We start from the raw sequence: 20766 nt of genomic DNA on the forward strand, positions 1-20766 counted from the left end.
ACAAATGACTTCTAATACTGTTGTCAAAATAGTAAAATGTTCCTGATTCTGAAGCCAAGTCCTGAATTGGAAAGGTTAAATATAAGGTAAACTACGGTAAAGAAAATCAAAAGAAGCATTCACTACTAATGACTCACGTGCCTTTCTGTGAGTATTAATGTGGACATTTTGCAAATAAATGACCCCGACTTGGTATTTCTGCATTTTGGGATTTTTATCAAAGTTGAAATGTTTTTTTTTTTACATGGAAAAAATTGATTTGAAAAACATGTGGCCTCACTCTCGGCCTTACAGGATTTTGGCACTGTGGTTTCTCAGCGGAGTGGGTTGACACTTTGAATCTCATATTATGTGGACAAAACTAAAGATTTGATTTACTCTTAATTGTTCTGTTATAAGATAAGTGGAAAAGAAAACTTTGATTTTGGCAGTTCAAACAAATTCTGTCAAATTTTTATGTCTTGACAGAAAAGGAGAGAAAAGAAAAGTTTTTGACCAGCATGGTGGTGTATACGGATTCACAATACATTGCATGTTTATCTTTGTTGTAATGTGTTGGCTGATTATTTTAGTAGCTTGTTTATAGGCCTGTAATATATTTGCTGACACTTGTTTAATGTAGCCAAAAGGTTTCAGAAAGGAAGGATTCATTAAGAAACCTCAACTCTGTTGCTTCACTGCGAAACAGCAGACATCAGCCAGACGTGAGAAGCAAGTCCAATAAAACTTTGTTGTTGCAATAGAAATTGAACTACAATATGTTTGTTTCAATAGCTGGATAAATGATTTATCTGTGCTGCTAACCACTAGCAGTAATACAAGATGGTAACATATTTCTCTTCCGTTCATAACAGTTTAACACTGAGGAAATGTGCTCTAGTGAGATATTAACCATCAGAAAGGCAAATAAATAGTTTATTATTGCAAAGTTTATGACATCTTATATATGAGGAGGGCATATTTGTTGCTGAACGTTGGGTTGCATAGTGTTGCCAATTTAATGGCTTTTTCATAAAGAATGGCTAGCGACTCTTTCAAAAAAGAAAGTTTTTTTTTTTAACACATTTTACTAGTGGGCTTGGAGATTCTGCAATGAAAGCAAATTAATTTGTCGTTCTTAATAGGAGTGCATTTTCTTTGTAACAGATAGATGTTTTTGTATGAGAAGTTAGAGCGGTGTGTGGATCGGTTGTCTTTGAGCCAACACTGGCTGTATGCTTAAGCCTGATGGAAAATTTTTTTTTTTTATGTTGCTTAATATCAAAGTTTAACTTTAAGCTTTTCAAAATGTGCATATTTATTGTTTATTATTGATTTTTATATCATTTTTCTGTTCTTCTTTTGTTTTTCTTTCAGCCTTTGGAGAAAAATGGACAAATCTCCAGTTTGACCAGTCTGAATGGACACTCGGAGGACAACACACTAGCAGAAGGTGTGTGTGATTGTGTGTTTGCTTTCAGTTGCCGCTCCTGCGGCCGGTGCGTTGAAAAAGTGACGGTGGTTGTGTGTGTCTGCGTCTGGGATCTTGTAGTGTGTGTCTTTAGCGGTGGCTGGAGGAAGCGTGTTTGTGTGGGGTCGGCTTTCAGCCTGTGTGAGAATTCCTTGTCTGCAGATGTCTTCGTGGCTCTGCGTGATCCGGCGCTGATCCTAAACTAATCCATTTGTCAACACTTTGGAGGACACCTACATGGACACACACAGACCCACATATGTAGGCATTCCAACATATTTTCATCTACATTTCATTCCTTTAGCGCCATCAAGTTATCACCTTTACAACACATTTCCTAGTTTAGTATGATAGATTATGCAAAACATATGCTTTTCCTTCACTAAATCTTGGAAAGCAATGACGCGATTGTATATCTGCTTAAATTCACGTGTGCACCAAGCCGCTCAAGCCATCCCCTGCCGTGCACGGCTATCTCTAAAGCTTCATTTATTTATTTTGTTTTCTGTTTCTGTCCTGTCTCCCCTGGTCTGGGAGGGCTGCAGGGGTGTGTACGGCTTCCCTAAATATTTAGCAGGCCTTGACCCGGGCCCCGGACAAAGCAACCTGTGCACTTCATAATCTGCTCTGACCCAGGAGAAGGAGTAACCCTATCCAACTTAAAACACAGACATATGTCACACACTGCGCTGTCAAATAACCTGTTTATTAAGCTTTTTAATGAAGTGATTTTGTCTGTTCACGGAGAAACCCAACAGAAGGAGGAGCGGGGAGTAATTCAGTGACTCCTCTGGTGTTGTATCGTTGCTAAATCTGTGAAATTGAAGGTATAGAAAACAGAAGAAAGCGAAAAAGGACATGCAGAAACAAACCCAATTTATTTGAAAGAGCTTGCTTTGAGTTTTTCCTAAATGCAGAATGGACTAAAGATGCAACACAAATTTTAAAATTGAGAGCTCTTATCATTTTTGAGAAATACAGTTTTTAAAATTATGGAGAAAAAAAAAGGTCTTGGAAGAACAGGCAGCTCAGTACTGGTGCTGCTCACTCTAATCTGTCGCCTTTTTGTGCTTTCTGTCCTTTTGACTGAATCTTTCAGGTACAAAGAAGAGACAAAACATTTCATACCCACCTTGAAAACTTTACCCGCTTCGATAACCCATTTATTATATTACTAGTTGTTTACTGCAAGGATATTGACTTACAGAAAGGTAATAAATAACATAACACCATATATTATATAAGGCTATGTTTTAAAACTCAGCAAATGCTATCTGATCCAAATTGTAACTTTTCTAGCAATTTTCTTTATAATTCCTGAAAATATTTAACTAGGAAAAGAAAAACCTCAGATAAGTAAAGGGAAAGGTACATGAGTCTGAAATTATTTCTTTATGGTTACAAAAGGGAAGCAATTTGGGACAAAATTGTTGTGGCTGGTCACAAAATGATGGTACAAGTTAGCAAAGAAATGAACCGATCATAGCTATCAGCAACAATAATACAATAATAAGAACGTTTCGTGAGGCTTTCAGGAAAAAAAGAAAAGATGGATTATCAGCTAAAGACAGTGTGGGTGGCAAATATTTCAGATTTCATCCATCTTGATGCCCTAACATGAGTTTTTCCCCTAATTAAAAAAAAAATTATGTGTTTGAAGTGAGTCACATGGCCTCATGGAAAGATTGAAATTTAAAACATGTTGTGAAATGTCTTCGGAATTTTCCTTCTAATCTTTCTCTTCTCTTCCAATAAACCAAGGATAACATGTGAGGAGACAAAAACATAAGACTCATGAAGTTGTGAAAGGCCTTCAAGGCCTTGGAGGAATGCAGGGGAGTGAGAGGAAAGGAGACACACAATGAGGGAAGATAGAGACCGAAATATATGGAGGGCTTTGACATCCCACCACCGCTCTCTTGTCCTGCCTGATAAAGACAGGAGCTCATAGTGGGAGACAGGAAGCGGAGAGGAATCTGTCTGATAACGGCAAAAAAAACACACAACAACAAAAGGCAGGATTCACATCAAAAGGCTGACATGTATGCAAACACACAGCTGTAATCTGCGCTCGCTCAGGTACACCAGGGTGTTTACAGTTTGGGGGGCCAGCCCTGATGTGAAACTGCGCTCACCAAAAGCAACAGCCTGACAAACAGGTTTGAGGCAGTATCGATAAGGACGGTTTGTTTTTGGACTCTCCTAAAGGCGCATATGTGCATTTTAAGTTTCAGTTTCTAGCAAATGGGATCAAACGCTTAAAAAGACATTCTCTATGTCACATCCACAAACTTCAAAGTATTTTACATAACATGATTTTCTTATATTTTAACAAAACGTAGTCTGCAAATTGTAGCTTTAAAAAACGCCTTTTACTTTTTGAACACCAATTTTGAAATCTTGACACCCTTTCTGGTAACTCTTCATTTGAAGGGCTGTCCATAAGACTGACATAATACCGTCATGAACATGACACAACACCAGTTATGAATAAGAAGAAGTCTTCATGAAAGGTTATGACTGTTGTCATAAAGTTTAAGTCGGTACATAATGACACTTTTAATTCAAAGTTCAAACTTTTAATGGACTTTTAATACAAGTTTTAGTACAACTTTGCATTAAACGTGTCATTATTTACCAATGGTTATGTCAACAGTCATAATGATTCATGACAGTGTATTGTCAGTCTTACGCACACCCCTTCAAATAAAGTGTTACCCACATTCCTAATTAGATTTTTTTTTTCTTGATCTGAACAACTTCATTGTAACTCAAAGTGGGTGCTCCTAGTCAACTATCAACAACTAGTTTACCTGTTTTTACTACAGAAAAGCAAACCCCCATCAGCTTGTTCCCAACATCACTTTGTTTTACCATGCTGTAGGTGTGTTCAGGGTGATGTTTTGCACATGGGTCAAAAAAGCTGCATCAAGTTGTCACTCACTGTCAGAGCCAAAGCTGAAAATCAGTTCAAACTCATTCTGAAGAAAAAAAGAGTTGAGAGTGCTTGGTTTAAAGTAAGATTGACAAAATGGAAGTGCATAAATATTAGATTCAGGACCAGGCACTGTGAGGAGGTAGATGCATGCAAAAAGCAAAAGGCAAAAATCAGGAGAGGTAAAAATAGATTGAGAAATGGGGGGGGGGAAGGGGGGGAACATATAAATGATGCAGTCACATATTACATCACCGCAAAAGTACCGGTCCTGCAGACTAAATCAAAAGAAGATGTATAATACATGACCATCTGCCAAAATAAAACCATTTTTTCTCATTTTTTCCTTTTTGTCTTTTCCAATCTAATTTGACTGGTACCAATTAGAGCTCAGTGTTGATGTTGACTTTGAGCCTTTGTGTTAACAACATTTCCCTTTAGGTTGCTGGTTTTTAGCAGGGTGTGGGCGTACGCAGCTGCAGCTGCAGATGCAGTGGGGACTCAAAGGATGACATCAGAGATGATGTCACTCGCTGGCAAGAGTGCTGACGCAGGCTCCAGGTTGGGTCACAGATTTAAAAAAGCAACCCACATTTCTGGACAGCTTCACTGGGAGATAACGAGTCTGATGGTGTTTTCACCGGCAGTAAAACTAGACATGGAAATAAATGGGTGTGGCTCATGCATTTGATTATCTTTTATCGTCCAGATACTTTATGTATACAATAAAATTATCAAACAAACTTGTAACATAATGGACTGAAAATGTTTTCAAAACATGTTTTCTATCTAGTAATTTGAAATAATTCTGCCTATGTTTATGTTTGCATCTTATAATACATAAGTTAGGGAAATATTTAGTCGTTCGGTTGTTTTCTGGTATAAAATCCTAAATGATACGACAAAAATGCATCGCCATGGATACAGAGGTAGTTCAAGTCAAGTTAGTTTTTTTTTTTAGCACACACAATTTAAACAGTTAGGAACAATGTTTCAATCAGCAATTATCCATTTTCAACAACAATAAAACAAAACAATTAAATGTAGACAGAGTAACCTTATAAATAAATTAAACACGTATCTCAGGAAAATGGTTAAAATAGAGCCATAAGCAAATAAATAAAGGCAGGTTTTTAAAAAGGATTTAAAAGTCTGTGCAGCTCTTGACACGCTGCATTTTTTCACCTAGTACATGCTTATGAAGAAGTTTTAGTTTATTATAAATACAACATGTGGATCTGTCTTATGGGTGGATATGATTTAATTTCAAGTCTGACTGATTTCAGTGCTCCTCTGGGGCCTCTACAGTTATGTTGCCAAGATGTTCATCATGCCTGTGGAAGGGACCTCTCCCTTCACTTAAGCTCCGTCTGATCTCAGTGTACGAGGCTTCGGGTTTATAACACAATCCAGCCACTGGATCGCTCCTCTTGAATTTCTGCCCACATTGCTGTTGCATTCCAGCCTGCGACATTCTCTTGCTGTTTACCCCACCAGAGGGAATAGTTTGTGACCTGTGATGTAGGTGCTCTCAGATGATGTTCCGTTCAATAGACGTGAAATTACTTTTCTCTTCAGGAAAAGGAAGAGACGCAACAGGACAGCATCAGAATCCCTGAAAGCCTCTTAGTCTCTTAAGATATTTGTTCTCCAGGCAGAGGTTCAGTTTAAGTGAGTGCTTTTAAAGACACACCCACAGTAAGTTAGTACATACGTAAGTAACAATTAGAAACGTTCAACTTCTAAGTGGACTGGACAGGAAGATTTATCTAAACACAGCTCAAGTAGTCTGTTTTATAATTTTATAAAGGAAGCCTGTTCAACATCTTAGACACTTTCGCTCTGACACTGAACAGGGATTTTCTTTTCAACACATTTTCTGCTTTATAAAACCTTTTCACATTCATTTTGTGCATTCTTGATGTTTGACTTTATTAAAAATAGTGTAATAAAAGATTAAACAAAGTTGAACACAATAAATTAATTTAAAGCAAAAGTAAAAGAAGAACAACAGTAAAGTATATTTTCAAGTTCAAAGAAGGAAATCGAATTATAAACTTATTTTTACACCCACCGCTTTTACGTTGGTAGCATCTTCCAATAAATAACTATGTTACTAAACGTTGACCTCATGTTTAACTGGGGGATGAGTGAAAGATCTTACATAGATGGGACACATCTAGAAGAAATTATTTTTATATCATTTGTTTCAAAAAACACAACTTTCATTTGTGAAATCTAAAAAAAACAACAAAAAACAACAAATGGATTCTTAGCTTTTCTCTTGAAAATTGCTAAATTAAGTTATGTTAACCAAATATTTGGCAAATCTGAGCTCCATTTCATGAGCCACATTAAGGCCTTTTTAGTACCATAAACAAGAAGTAACTTAAATAGAACTTTTTGCCGAAACAGACTAAAAAAACATAATGCTGTACTCAAAGGAAAATCAAGAACAGATTAAAAAAACTCTCTGTCTGGGAAGAGTTGCAAACCAGTTTCTAAGATTTTCTGCTCCAGCAAACCACAGTGAGAGACATGATCAAATGGAAAAAACACCAAACAGAGGTAAACCTTTGTATGAATACTAATATTACTTTAAAAGAGCATCTACAACTCATCCAGTAGGTCACCAAAGAAAACATCCAAAGCACTGCAGGGCTCACTTTCCTTAGCTAAGGTCAGAGTTCATGATTCCACAATAAGGACGAGACTGAGTAAAGTACCAACTATGGGAGGTGAAAACTAATGACTATAAAAGTTTTCTAAGCTGTACTGCCATAAAATGAACACTATCCTGGCAGCCGACCATGGTGGTGACAGTGTAGCAAACTGTATTGATTCCACATTTAGTTGGAAAGTTTAGCTGGATGTGAGAAAATAAAAGCTGTGAACATGTGTATCCTGTTCAGTCACATTACCAATCTCAAAGTTTTCATGTCAAATAAAATAAATTAAAACTCCTCCCACCAAGACTGTCCAACTTTTCCCCCGCCCCGCCCGTCTTCAGGACCCACTCGTCTCCTCAGGCGCTCCTCTCTCATCTGTCCCGGCATCAGGGAACCTAATCTCTAACCTTAACTCCTAACCTCCCCCAGGCATATGGAGGATTTTAGAGAATGGACCAAGAATGTGGCGGACCCCTCCTTCTCCCCCTTCATTACCAGTGCAGCCGCCACTGTGACACTCCAAGCTAGATATGATTTTTACCTCATGGACAAAACTGAGGTGGTTGCTACAAGGTTGTGTCTGGAAACTAGCCAATTTTACCACTCTCTTTATTCAAGTATTATTAGATCAAATTTAAAGATTAGTTTATTCAACTGCAACCTGTAATTTTAACCTAAAAGTTGGGAATCATCTCGTTAATTTATACTCACTCATTTGTATAAGCTAACGTCCTTCAGGGACCCTCAAAGTGCACATCTCCGGTTTACCATTTGTACGTGCCAGCATGCTAAAGGACAGGATGATGCCTAACAACAACTGGAAGGCCAAATTACTGATGCAGATATCTCAAGAATGCAAAAGAAAGCGAGGATGTGTGTAACAGATGGCAAATTCTTGCAGAACATGGTTCGGTGAAAGAGCTGCTGGACGAAATTTTAAGCTTTATGTTTTTGGTTTCTATGAGAAAGCAGAACCACTTTGTGTTTTCAGAGAATTGCGTGCAAGCTGGTGGAAGCATTAGCTTCTCTTTCAACAATAGGAGCTGTAAACAATGTTTTCTGTCGCTTTACTTAGACGTCACAGCTGTACTGTTCTTCTTATCGCGCTACATCGGGTAATTCATGTCCCCTGAATGAAACTGTGCACAGTGCATGACCGTAACAGTAGGAAATGAGCAGCAGGAAGAGGAAGTGATGATGTCAAGAGCTGACTGCATTTCCTGTCCGACATTCTTCATCCATCACTTCAGCCGAGTGCAACAGAAGAACTGGGGCATTGAAGTGCAGGAATGACTGAAAAGAAAGTGGGATTAAATAGGAGGAATAAATGACAGAGTGAAAGGAGCAAAAGATATAGAAGAAAGGAGAATTACACAGTGAAACAAATCTCTCTGGTCTCAGCCGGCCTCTCTTACCTTCTCCCATTTCCTCCACTTATTTTAACATCATATTTTCCCGTTCTTGGAAGTGTGAGAGGCGGCGTCTCCGAAGCTGTCTGGTGATGTCATTCATTTATAAATAAGCCACAAAAAAGCCGCCTCCACCCATCACCCCGAACCCCCACTTCCCTCTCCCTCCTGCCTGAACACAAGACCCCACCTCAAACATTCCTCAGTTCAGGGACGTTTTCTGATCCAGCAAGATATGTGGGGCGTCAGCCACCAACAAATCAGCTCTGCGTTGTTGAAGTTTGGTTACAAAATGTGCTGCTTGGATGAAGAATTGTTTTAATCAGAGCAGCATTTTTCTGCTGAAACACAAAGGAGAAAAGTGTCTCTCGACTTGTTTTCATCTTGTGAAAGTTTTTTCTTTGTCAATATATTACTTTTCTGAGCTGTCAAGACATTTTAAGACGCCGCCACAACATTTTCTGTTCTGTTGATTTTTATGAGAGAAATTAAGAAAAGCCACCCCAAAAGCCGACTTAATTTTACTTTCTGCTAAGTCAAATTTTGTCAAACAAGCAGAAAGGCCCATGAAGACTCCTAGAGGGATTGAGAAATATTTCTCAACTAAACCTAACTTTAAAATCCAGTATGACTGTCATACTTTAAAAGCCAGGAGAGGCTGCAGGGATGTGTACTTTTCTTATTTTTATCAATGACCAAGTCTGTTGAAACTTTTTTACTAAAATAGTTCAAGAGCTTGATCAGGACTGATGCTAGATCCAGTTCTTGACCGGTTCTATAAAAAATAAATAGTTCATGGTTCATCCTGACCAGATGCCCGAGCCACCTCAACTGGCTCCTCTCGATGTGGAGGAGCAGCAGCTCTACTCTGAGTCCCTGCCAGGTGACCGAGCTTCTCACCCTATCTCTAAGGGAGAGCCCAGACACCCTGTGTGTGTGTGAAACTAAATATAATAAATATTATTAATCCCAGAGCTGTGTTGGTATCGGATCTCGGGGTCAAGAGCCAGAACCTGGAGCTGTGGAACTACGAATAACCAGTGCAAAGCTGGTTCTAACACCAGTTGAGCACTGCAACTGGTTTGATGAAATGGTTGCTTTTCATGTAAATCTTTCACACACAATTCTTAATATTGATCATGCTCCTTTAGTATTTGAATGCATGTAATGTAAGATCAGCACTGTTGGGTTTCTGCAGATAGAAACTTTTAAAAATATTAATTGAGCTTATTGTACTGTTTGATAACTAGCATCAATTTGAACACATGTATGATTGAATTGAAAGGATTTTATAAAGATGGCATTTGTTGTGATTTGGCTCTACATAAATAAAACTGGATTGAATTGAATATTTAAAAACATAAATGTTATTTTTATTTTTTACCCATTTTTGGCTCATTTTATATCTTGAAAGGCGCTTTATAAATAATTACATAGTTCTAAAAAGTTACATTGCTATTAGCTTGTGTTGCTAATAATAGTTAGCTTGTTACTGAGGACAGTGCTGTTATTTCCCAACTTGCAGGTGGGAAATGTTCAAGTCCAGAGATAAATGCATCACAGGATAACCAGCCACCGGCTCTTGTTTACATCCATCTGCTTTAGCTTGTAATCGAGAGTTCTGCTCGTCCTATTTGAGTTTTAGAGTTTTACAGTTTAAGTTTTATCTTTTTGTCTCTTTGGACTCAGCTGGTCATTGCAGTGAGTGTGTGATGTCATGGTGCTAATGATCAAATGGAAAACAAAGACACAAAGAAACTGTTCTAGCCTTTCTTGGACTACTAACTTTAGAATAAATAAATTGTGGATAGTTGCCTTGTCATGACTGGGCCACAAGAAGTTCAAGATGTTTAACAGCTTAATTTGATTATTGAGATCAACAAAGAGAAGCGGACAACTATTTTGGTGTTAGATTGAGTTAAGAAGACATTTCCGGTTTGGATTTTAGCTTTACGTTGACTTGATCATTCATCCATTATGAAGAAAGTTTGAGAAACGTTAATATTCAGCATTCATTCAGGCTTATGCGTCTTATGTGGCACACTTCAAGAGAGACTGATAAGCAAAAAGAAAATTGTTCCTCTATAGTTCATTTTGTATTGTTTGCAGTTTCCCTCTGCTGTCTAAATAAAAATGTGTCGGTATGTATGGAAGTCCAGGAATGTGACTGATGTGGGTGAGTCACATGAAGGAAGTTCAGAGGGAAAAAGGAAATGCGGGTCGGTTTTACTCCATAAATTCCCATCAGCCTGACTCACCATCCACTCAGCATTATGCGCCGCTGTGGTGGCCGTTATGTAGCAGAGTACAAATAGTTACATACCCATCAGATGAGTCACTAGGATGAAAGAAAGCTTCATCCTTGCAACACATTTAAAGTGTATGACTAAGATTAAAATAGTCCTTTAGGTACTGACTGTTTTTTAATCCATAGCTGGAATAAAATGATATTCCTATGACTGAGTATATGTAACTTTGTTACCAGTTGGAGAAAGGACGCCTCACACAGCAGCATTTCAAGGGTCTCCTCCTGCATAATGTTATAAAAAATAATGTTGTTATCCACTGAAATTTTCTTTCCAAAATGATCTCTTATTAGTAGATTTTCAACTTCCTCCGCTTAATTTAACGCACACAAACATCCAAACAACTCCCATTTTTAATCGCACCCCTGCTTGCTCTGACGGGATGATTTGCAAGCGACGTTTGCAGGACAGACAAACAGATTTAATGACTCGCACATGATGAAGCGCCAAATTTACAGATGCAGACTTGTAACCTGGAATCTCAGGTGCGTTCTCCATGAGGAGGGGGGGACGCTGATGTCAGACTTTCAAGCTACTCGATCGCTGCTGTTATCACTCGGTTGGGAGCTCTCTGTTTGGAATTCACACATTCTTGTGGGACAATGCAGAAGTGTGAGAGATCTGATTATGCCGGTATTTACCTGAGGAATTATCTGCATTCCTTCTGGTCTCTCTCCCAGCTCAGACAAAAGCTGAGGTAAACGTGTCTGCATTGGAGCAATTGAGAGGGGCCCTATTAGCATTCAAACATCAGGAGCCATGTGGAGACTTGGCGGCACTCCTGGTTCGTGATTTAAGTTGAGGATCTGGATATGAACAATCATGTTCAAGGACAAGTTTTGCACTTTTCTATTAGGTTTTAGAAGCTCAATGAAAGCCAGCTGGGAGATTAGTGTTCATATAAAGTGCTGAAGTTCACTCTGGGTTACCTCAATCAGCATTCCTACAGGACGTTTGACATGAGCCACGATGTACAAGGCTGGACGCCTCCTTTTATAGGAAAGACAGAGAGAACGTGTATTTAGGACTGCTTCTAAGAAAAACAAAAAAAACCCCGAATAGGATAAAAACCAGCCTCCTCTGAAAAAACAGCTGATTAAAAGATGCCGTAAGTTTTTCCAAAACTGAAAATGTATAAAGAGGTGAGAGTTAAAGGGGCACATTTTATTCAATTTCAAGATGATTAACATTTTTTCATCTGTGGTAATACATGGTGGTGGCAGAATCATGCTGTGGGGTTCCAGTTAAATTCTGTCTTGAGAAGCTGGAATCAGAATAAGCTTTATTTGCCATGTTTGTGCGCAGAAACAACAGGTTTCTTCCCAATGTACAAACATTTTGAACATAAACACCGCCATTCTATAAATTAGCAAATTCACTCCAACAAAGCTTGTTTGCCTAATTAACAGTGCATTTTGAACCTTCAAACAGAAATTAAACAATTTTTACAAAACCCACATCTTTATGTTAATTTTGTTTATTGGCCTAATGTATTATTATAATCTCAAATGTTATCTTTTCTTGAGCTATAAATTGAAAATTATCATAATTTACTGAAATAAAGGCTTTTAAATACAAGTCTGTATGTAATTCATCTATAATGTGTTTCATCTTGTGAACTGAGTTACTGAACTACATGGACCTTTCAATAATTTTCCAATTTATTGAATAGGTCTGGAATGTTAATATGTATATACAGTGTTTATTTTAAAGTAAAAAGCTGTTCTAAATCCTGGTTAAGACTTGAGGTTCATTTTCCAGCAGAACTATAATCATATACATACAGCCAGAGACGTGGTGACTATTTTAGATAAAACTATATTCATGTGTTGAAATGGCCCAGTCAAAGTCCAGACATAAAACCAACTGAGAATCTAAAGACTTAATGAGATCTTCATAGAGACTCTAAATTCAACCTTAATAGTCAGTTTCTAGATGTGCAAAGCTGGTGCAAGCATCATACAGCAAAAGATTTGCAGCAGTAAATGTAGCAAAATCCATGCCACACTTTTCAGATTTTTATACTTTTGACACATTATTGATACTTTTAGGTTGTCAGTAGTAAAGGCTAAATTGGAGTATCACATGACGCGCTGCAGACGTTGCTGGACGATGAGTTCTGAGGCAGTGGATAGGAGAGGAGAAAGAGGAGGATGGAGGGCTGAGTGGGGACAGGGAGGAGGCGCAGGGCGGGGGGGGGTTCATTCAGAACAGCTGAAGAAAGGCAAGGGGAGGTGGGAAGAAAAGAAGGGGGGAGGCAGGGGTGGTCCTAACCGTGACATGTGTGTCAGTCTGTTGAAATGTGTGTGGAGACCTCTGTTCACTTCATTCTGCTGACTGACTGAGGAGTGCTGGAAGTGAGAAGAAACAACTCAAGCCCTCAGAGGGACTCAGAGGAGGGAAGGCTTACTTTTACAAAGTGTGAAGAGAAGGGAAGGAAAATAATAGACTGCTAGAGCTTACTCGTGATTTTTTTTTTTCTTCAGTTTTCAAAATCTTAATTTGGTGCATCTTTTTTTGGGCTTGCTTTTCTTCTGGCTTCTCCCAATGCTTGGAACAATTACTTTAACAGGTAGGAACCGCTTTTTATGTCTGAAACACTGTTACTTTTTGTGTCTGTCGAAGTCAGAATTAAGTCAATCTATTTATGTTGTAAATCTGTATCCATTCATTTGATTTGAATATAACGGGACTCATTCAAGTGTGTTTTCCTTGTGTAACTGAGTATTGCCAAAATCATTGTTGTACTAAGGGTGTGGTTAGTTTGCGTTGTGGTTTCTGGATGTTTTGGCATGGATGAGTGATCTCAGTTGGAGAAAGCTTTGCCTAGATTACTGCAGAACATCACAATGTAAGAAAATCTGCTTTACTTAACTTTGCAAACACATTTCGTAGCAATAATCTCTGGATTTATTATCCTGAATCAGTGAGAACATCTTAAACATGTCTCAAACTTTGCAGTGGAAAAATGTCCATCAAATGTTCATCTTTGATTTTCTTTTTTTATTGTACAGACCAACATCTGAGTCAACACACTGCATCCCATGATGTGAGGTGTTTTATTAGATTAGTGCGACTCTAACTCCCAGTGGGGATATTTACTCACGGAGGATGTGTAGGGAGAGAGAGAAATAGAGAGAAAGGGGAGTCTGGAATTGATTGCATGCCAAAACATATCCTCTTTCCCAGTTTCCGTCATCTTAACTCAACAGGATGGTTTAAGTAGAGCAGGATTGCATCACAATAAATTAGAAACTCACTGGTTTAGTACAATGTTGTTTTATTTGAGTGGATTATAACTCTTGATGTCCTCCCCCCCTCTGCACAAACAGAGATGCTCTGACCACACCTTTAAAGATGTTAGTGTGTGTATGGGGGGTGTTAAGTATCGTCTCCGTTGGGGGAGGGTGACGATGTCTCCTTGCCCTGTTTTTAACGGACTGCTATTGTTTTAAAACTCCAGACCCAGACTAAAGTATTTGCATGTATTTGTATACAGTCTCTTGCCCCCGCCCTTGCAGATAAAGGCGACCCCAAACGAGACATGCAACAGCCCCAACAGAAAAACAACCTGACTTCAGCACAGATTGGAGTAGATTTACAACCAGTTATTGGCTGCAGCTCTGATATTTAATATCACCCTCACACACGAGGATATGTCTCCAGCTGAGATAAGCACCTCAAATATGATGGCGAGTGTCAGGAATATGCTACACCCTCATTCCTGCATCCATCCAGCTTAACTTTAGATTCTTCCCGGCCTTTGCTCGTCCTCCTCCGCCAAATATTTACAGTCCCAGGACTTTGACGGTTGGTTGAGCAAGAAGACAGAGATCAAAAAGATGGAGAAGATGCCAGTGGTCTGTTAAATCAGCATGGTTCCTGTTTTATTGACAGTGTAGGTACACAAAGAAGTGGCTTACTTGTAGTGTGACTCCTCCCACGTTCTTCTTTAATAACATTTTCTGTTCTGGGGACTAATTGAAAACAGCTCAGATGAATTGGTGTGACTGTATGAATTTAGATTAGATTAGTGGTAATAAAAAAAAAAGTACCATACATGTAATAAAAAAAGCTACAAAACCTTTATTGTCACTTGAATCCTTTTCCTATTTACCACTGCAGTCAAACTCAACAATTTAAACTTCCTGTTAGCTGTAGCCATTTTTGATAACAAAAAGGTCGACCACCCCCCTTCCTTTATTTTCCAGGGGCCAGTGAGGGCTTGGAGGCTATTGTGTTTTTGTATGCTTGTGTCTGGTTTGGGAAGGGGGGTGGGACCCCTTCCATCCTGCTGTGGTGGAATTTGGGTCAAGGGGATTGGGACTTATTTTAAGGAGAGATATTGAAAGGGGGGTGGGAGGGTGTTGCATTGTTTAATTTGAATAGTACATGGGCAGAGGCAAGACACAGTTTAACTAAAAAAAAAAAGGAAACAAACATTCTTGAAGTCCCTTGCTATTTAAACTCACACTACATTGAGCTCATCTAAAAAAAATGTTAGGGTTGGGCATAATTTGCATTCCTCTTAAGACAGAAAAGGCAGGAATGTCCTTCATCACACTTTTAGTAGATAAATTAAGAGTGTTTGAGAAAAAAACATTCATCTTTGGTTGCCCAGGCAAACATTTTCTGTATTTGAAAGTTAAGATATTCTTGGTACGCCGTCTATGTCTATAATTCAGAAACAAGGGACGTAGGCCGATGTGCAGTTTAACATTTTTGTGTGGAACGACAACATCTAAATTATAGAGAGTTACTAAGCAGATGAGTTCAGCTGGAAATGACCAAGAACTGAGTTCAAGCACTACAAAAAAATAATTCTATTTCAGTTTATTGAATAGAATTTTAAATTTAAATTTTTCGGTTAAAAAAAAGAAAAAGAAAAGAAATTTATTATGCAACCACTAATTTACTCAAGTTGGCTTCATTAACTGGCAGATTATTTCCCACGATGAGCTTGGTTTAAACAGCAGCTTAGTTGCTCTGTGTGTAATCCTGTAACCTGATTCCTAGAGCATAAATCATTCTAGGATTTTTTTTTTTAGAGACCCCAGGGATTTTAGACGTGAAATTTCCCAGACTGTAGTAAGATCTGAGGAGCCTCCGGCAGCCCCGCTGCTCCCCTCGGCAAAACGCCTACATTTGTCAAAACACTGACAGACCGACATGTTGAACTTGTGGTTTATGTCTGCTATCTCAGCTATTATTGCAACATTTGCCCAACATGTGTTCAGCTGCAGAGGAATGCCTACAGTGAGATAAGTGTCTCTGTCTGGACCTTAAAAGCACCACAATGAAGCCCCAACACATTTTAGAGTAGCTTAGTAATCTAAAACTGCATTAGCATTCAATAGTGTACCATTACAATTGTGTGTTATTTATCTGTATTGATGCTCATATGCTTTTTCCCATTTGCACATAGCAAAGTTATACCAACGAATAGTTACCAGAAGGTTAGGATCTTTACAAATATCTTTTTTACTTAAAACTTTATATGAAATATAGAGTAAATTATTTTGACTCTGTAAGTGATTTGATTTCCTCATCATTAAATGAAGGTTACAGATGATGGCTTTATATGAACATCATGGGGATTTCATTAGGAATCTTTCTAAGGCACAAAAGTGCACACAGAGTCAAGTAATAAACTAAATTGAGAAATTTGATCAAAGTCTTACAGAAAGTTCTTTCTTTTCTTGTCGTTTCAGTTGGCCAGCCAGATGGTGTGCCGCTGGGTCAGAAGGAAGAGGCTCCAGAGAGTACAGAAACTGCCCCGGCTGATGGGACTCCTCATGTAAACGGCGAGAAAATGGAGAAAGAGTCCCCAAGCGCAAATGATATTTCCGCTGTTGAAGAGAAGGTAGCAGAGGAGAAGACGGATGATGCAGGTGAGGTCGGCTTCAAGAAGATTTTCACCATCGTGGGCTTGAAATTCACCCTTAAGAAGGACAAAAGTGACGAGACGGACCCTGTGACTCTTCTAACGGTCAAAGATAAAGAAGAGGAGATCAGCTCAACTGAAGAACCTGCAAAGGACAATGAGGATACTGCAGATGAAGAGAAAACCCCATCTGATGAAAATAAGGCCCAGATAGAAGCATCTACCCCTGAGGGAGAGACCGCTAAAAAAACAGACATAGATGAATCCACTGACGCTCAACCTGAAGGCGCTGCTGCCGAGGCCGCTAATGAAGAAGTCAAGGAGGAAAAAGCAGAGAAAGAAGCAGAGAGCACACCTCCACCCAAGGAGACTGGTATGTCCCCCTTCAGAAAGCTCTTCTTCGTGGGACTCTTCTCAAACTTGAGAAAAAAATCCAGCATCAAAAAGACGAAGGAAGAGGAGGAAAAGGAGGCTGCTGAAAAAGAGGAGACAGCTAAATCAGAAGAATCCACTGCTGAGGAGAAGGGGGAGAAAGATGTGGCAGAGCAGTCAGTGAAGGAGGAGAATGTTGTGTCAGAGGAGGAAACCAAAGAGGAGGCTGTTGTAACAGAGGAGGAAACTAAAGAGCAGACAGCAGAAACTCCTGCGGAGGCGAAATCTGAACCTGAGTCCAAGCACGAAGCACCGAGCACCCAGGAGGAGGCGAAATCAGATGCTACCCAAGAGGTTACAACTCCAACTGAAAGTACTACTGATCAGAGCAAGCATGAAGACCAAAAGGCTGAAGCAAGTGCGGATGAGAAGGTTCCAGCTGAAGTGAGTGCAGAGGCTGAGCTGCAGTCATCACAGGAAAAGTCCAAGTCTCACGGAAGCCCCTTGAAGAAACTCTTCACTGGAGCTGGCCTGAAGAAACTCTCAACTAAGAGACAAAAAAACAAGAAAGAGTCAGAGTCAAAACTCACAGAGTCTGGGGAGCAAGGGACAGAACATCCCCAGTCTTCTGCTGAGTCCGAAGAGGCTGCTAAAGTTGACAGTGGGCCTTCATCTCCAGAAGCCTCAGGAGAGCATCCTGTCGCCGCAGAGGCAAACCAACTTGAGTCCAGCCAAGAGACTGAAGGGGAAGTTGCATCTGATGGTGAGAAGAAAAAAGATAGTGTCATTGCCTCCTTTAGAAAACTGGTAACCCCCAAGAAACATGCAAAAAGGTCTTCTGATAGTGAAGATGAAGGCACAAGTGACAAACCAGCTAAGTCTGCCACTCTGTCCTCATCCGAGAGTGCTCCACTGGCAGAAAAAAGTGTTGAGGAGGAAGAGGGGAAAGAAGACAAGGGTCCAGAGGAAGAGCCAAAAACTGAAAACACAGAGAAACTGACCAGTAGCACTGAGGAGACCAAGAAGAAAATGGACACTTCTGTATCCTGGGAGGCTCTGATGTGTATGGGTGGACCTAAAAAGAGGACAAGGAAGACCTCTGACTCTGATGAGGAGGAGACCAAAACTGAAGAGGAGATAACAGGAGCAACAGCAGCAGAAGAACATGTGAAAGAAGAGGGAAAAAACGAGGATGCCACCGATGCTTCCCAAAATCCTGAAAACGAAGAAGTAGCTTCTGCACCTGAGCCAGTAAGTGCACCTCCCGTGAGAGAGTCACCCTGGAGCACACTGAAACGCTTGGTTATGTCAAAAAATAAGCCCAAAAGTGAGGAGAAGCCAGATGGGGCTGCTGACCAAGCCCAGCAAGACACAGAAATACAAAAAGAAGAGTCCTCTTTCTCTTTGAGGAAGCTCTTCCCCGGACGTAAGAAGAAGGTGGTAGAAAAGCAACCATCTGCAGACCACGGCTCAGGTGAGGAGGACTCTGACACGCCAGCTGTGGTTCCTCTCTCAGAGTATGACGACCAAGTTGAAGTAGCACAGGAAGCACCAAAAGAAGCAGCTACAGTCCAGACTAAAGTGTCTGCTGAGGATAGAGCACCATCATGGATTCCAGCCAGCATTGAAGGTGCAGAAGACCAACATGATCAGCTAAGTGATATTCCAGAGGAGGTGGAAAATGCTGCTACACCTAAATCTGTCGACACTGACATTGCAGAGGACGAAACTGACGACCTGGTTGCTCCTCCTATAGGTCTAGGTCGCACAGGACGTAGACTGTCCACCGCCGAGGTGAAGCCTATTACTCCAGCTCCAGCTGCGGCAACCTCCCCTGTTCCACAGGGTCCCAGGCAGAACAATGCAGAAGAAATCATTGGTGCTATTGAGGCTCAAATCACTGAAATCCCCACCCAGACATCTGTGACTCTGGAAGATGTTCCTCTCGAAAAAGCTTCTGAAAAAAACGAGAATGACCCAGAAACAGAAAACGCCAAGCCTGTAACCATTGCCCTCCTGGAGAAACATGCACAAGGTGAGGCCTCGGCTCTTTGTATCGGTCTTGTGACAAAGGAGATTGCTGAAGTTGCTGTGGAGCAGCCTGTGGAACCTACATTAGAAGTCATGGCACCTGTTGGTCATGCTACTGATGTTGAAATGGTGGTTGAGGAGAAGCCGTTAGAACCAGAAGAAGCTGCTGTTTCAGAAGATCCTGTGCTCCAGGCTCATGTTAACAAAGTCCAAACTCTGGAGCTTGAGCCTCTTGCAGTCAAATTGAGTGAAGTCGCAGAAATTGAAGTGGCCAGTGAGAGCTACGAGTCTGAGATTGAGAAGCTTGGAGCTGTCAGCACAGAGAACTCTGAGGTCATTCAGCCCACAAGACGGATGGAGAACTCCCCTAAAACTGTGGTCAGTGCTATAGAGTCTATTCCAGAAACAGCTGTCTGCATTCAGAGTGTAGAAGTCTCTGAGGTAACTATGGAGTCCAAGGAATGTGCTGTGGATGTAGAAGAGGTGGCCGGAGAAAATCAAAACATAGAGGGGGCTGAAATTGCTCTTCCTGCTGTTGTGCCAAGTGAGGAAAGTGCTGTAATCACTGAGACAGTGTTGCTTGTTGCTCCAAATGAGGCCAAGAAGAACACAGAGATTGAGACTCAGAGTGCGGTCATTGCAAAAACTGTCATTAAGGAGGCTGTAGATAAAGTTTTAGAAGATGCACCACAACCCAAAAAGCCAATAGCAACCATCCCAACACCAGTCCAGGCAACAGCTACCATAGAGGGTGAAACCGGCATCACAGCTGACCAAGTTATCATCACTGACACCCCTGTTCCTGACGTCTATGAGAAACCAGACCAAAAATCCCCTCAGCCCTTATGTGTTGCTATGGAGGTCATAGAGACTGTCCCAATAGAGATCACAGAAAACATTAAAGAGGACAACAATGAGGAGGAGGAACCCAAAAAGGACTTGAAGAAAGCTGTGGAAGTACAAGTAAGTGAAGATGCTGTCATTGAGGAACAAATAACAGAGATCAAAGGCGAAGACGTTGAAGAAAGTGAAAAAGATCAGGAGGGAGAAGTGAAAGAAACCTCTGAGAATGGAAACAAGTCGGAGGCCCTTTCAGAGGAGAAAAAGGAGAAGGCGGTTGAGACCCACATGCCAACACAGGTGGTCCTGCAATCGGCCGAGGAGGTTGAAGAGCAGCCCGTGAAAGTAGAAACCGTGGAGATGCTAGATGGTGAGAGTTCAAACACCAGCATGACAGCTGAGAATCCTTCAAGACAAAACAAACTCTCAGACCTGACAGAAGAACCTCAGGAGTCCAGTTCTGCTGAAGCTGCTGCTGCCAGTCAACCCTTGGACGCAGACGAAAGCCAACAGGAGCAAAAACCATCAGCAAAGTGTGCGGAGGTGATGGCGCAAGTGATCGAGGTGATTGAGGAGGCAGTGAAGGAGATCGAGCCTGTGTCTACAGAGATCACAGCAGCGTCATGAGCAGGTAAGACTACATTACACCATAAAGCATATCTTTTTATTTAAAGCAAATCCTTTTACTAAATAATGTTGGAAAAAAAGCAGGGATTCTTTTGCTGGCTTATCAAATGGTGTTTTTCTTTTTTACATCAATGGGTCCTACTTTTATTAGAGAGTAGGGAGGGGATTTGCACAGCCAACTAGATGAAAAAGCTTTTGTTCAGGCTTTGAGTAACCAGGGTACCTTTGATATCAAAGCAGGAA

General features: G+C 40.3%; 1 protein-coding gene across 2 annotated transcripts in view; it reads left to right on the plus strand.

Moving 5' to 3' along the window:
• akap12b (A kinase (PRKA) anchor protein 12b) overlaps window positions 1–20766 on the plus strand; it is a 46090-nt gene that overhangs the window by 21857 nt on the left and 3467 nt on the right. Inside the window, exons 2-3 of one of the 2 annotated variants that reach the window (XM_032585871.1) lie at window positions 1357–1432; window positions 16481–20527. In XM_032585871.1, coding sequence (XP_032441762.1) covers window positions 1357–1432; window positions 16481–20523 — 4119 coding nt within the window. In that variant the 3' untranslated portion in view covers window positions 20524–20527. Of the gene's footprint in view, window positions 1–1356; window positions 1433–13073; window positions 13342–16480; window positions 20528–20766 lie in introns of those variants that run through there. The other variant, XM_032585872.1, reaches the window with a different exon arrangement.

Source organism: Xiphophorus hellerii, chromosome 15 (genome assembly GCF_003331165.1).
Source record: "Xiphophorus hellerii strain 12219 chromosome 15, Xiphophorus_hellerii-4.1, whole genome shotgun sequence".
NCBI classification, from domain to species: Eukaryota; Metazoa; Chordata; class Actinopteri; order Cyprinodontiformes; family Poeciliidae; genus Xiphophorus; species Xiphophorus hellerii.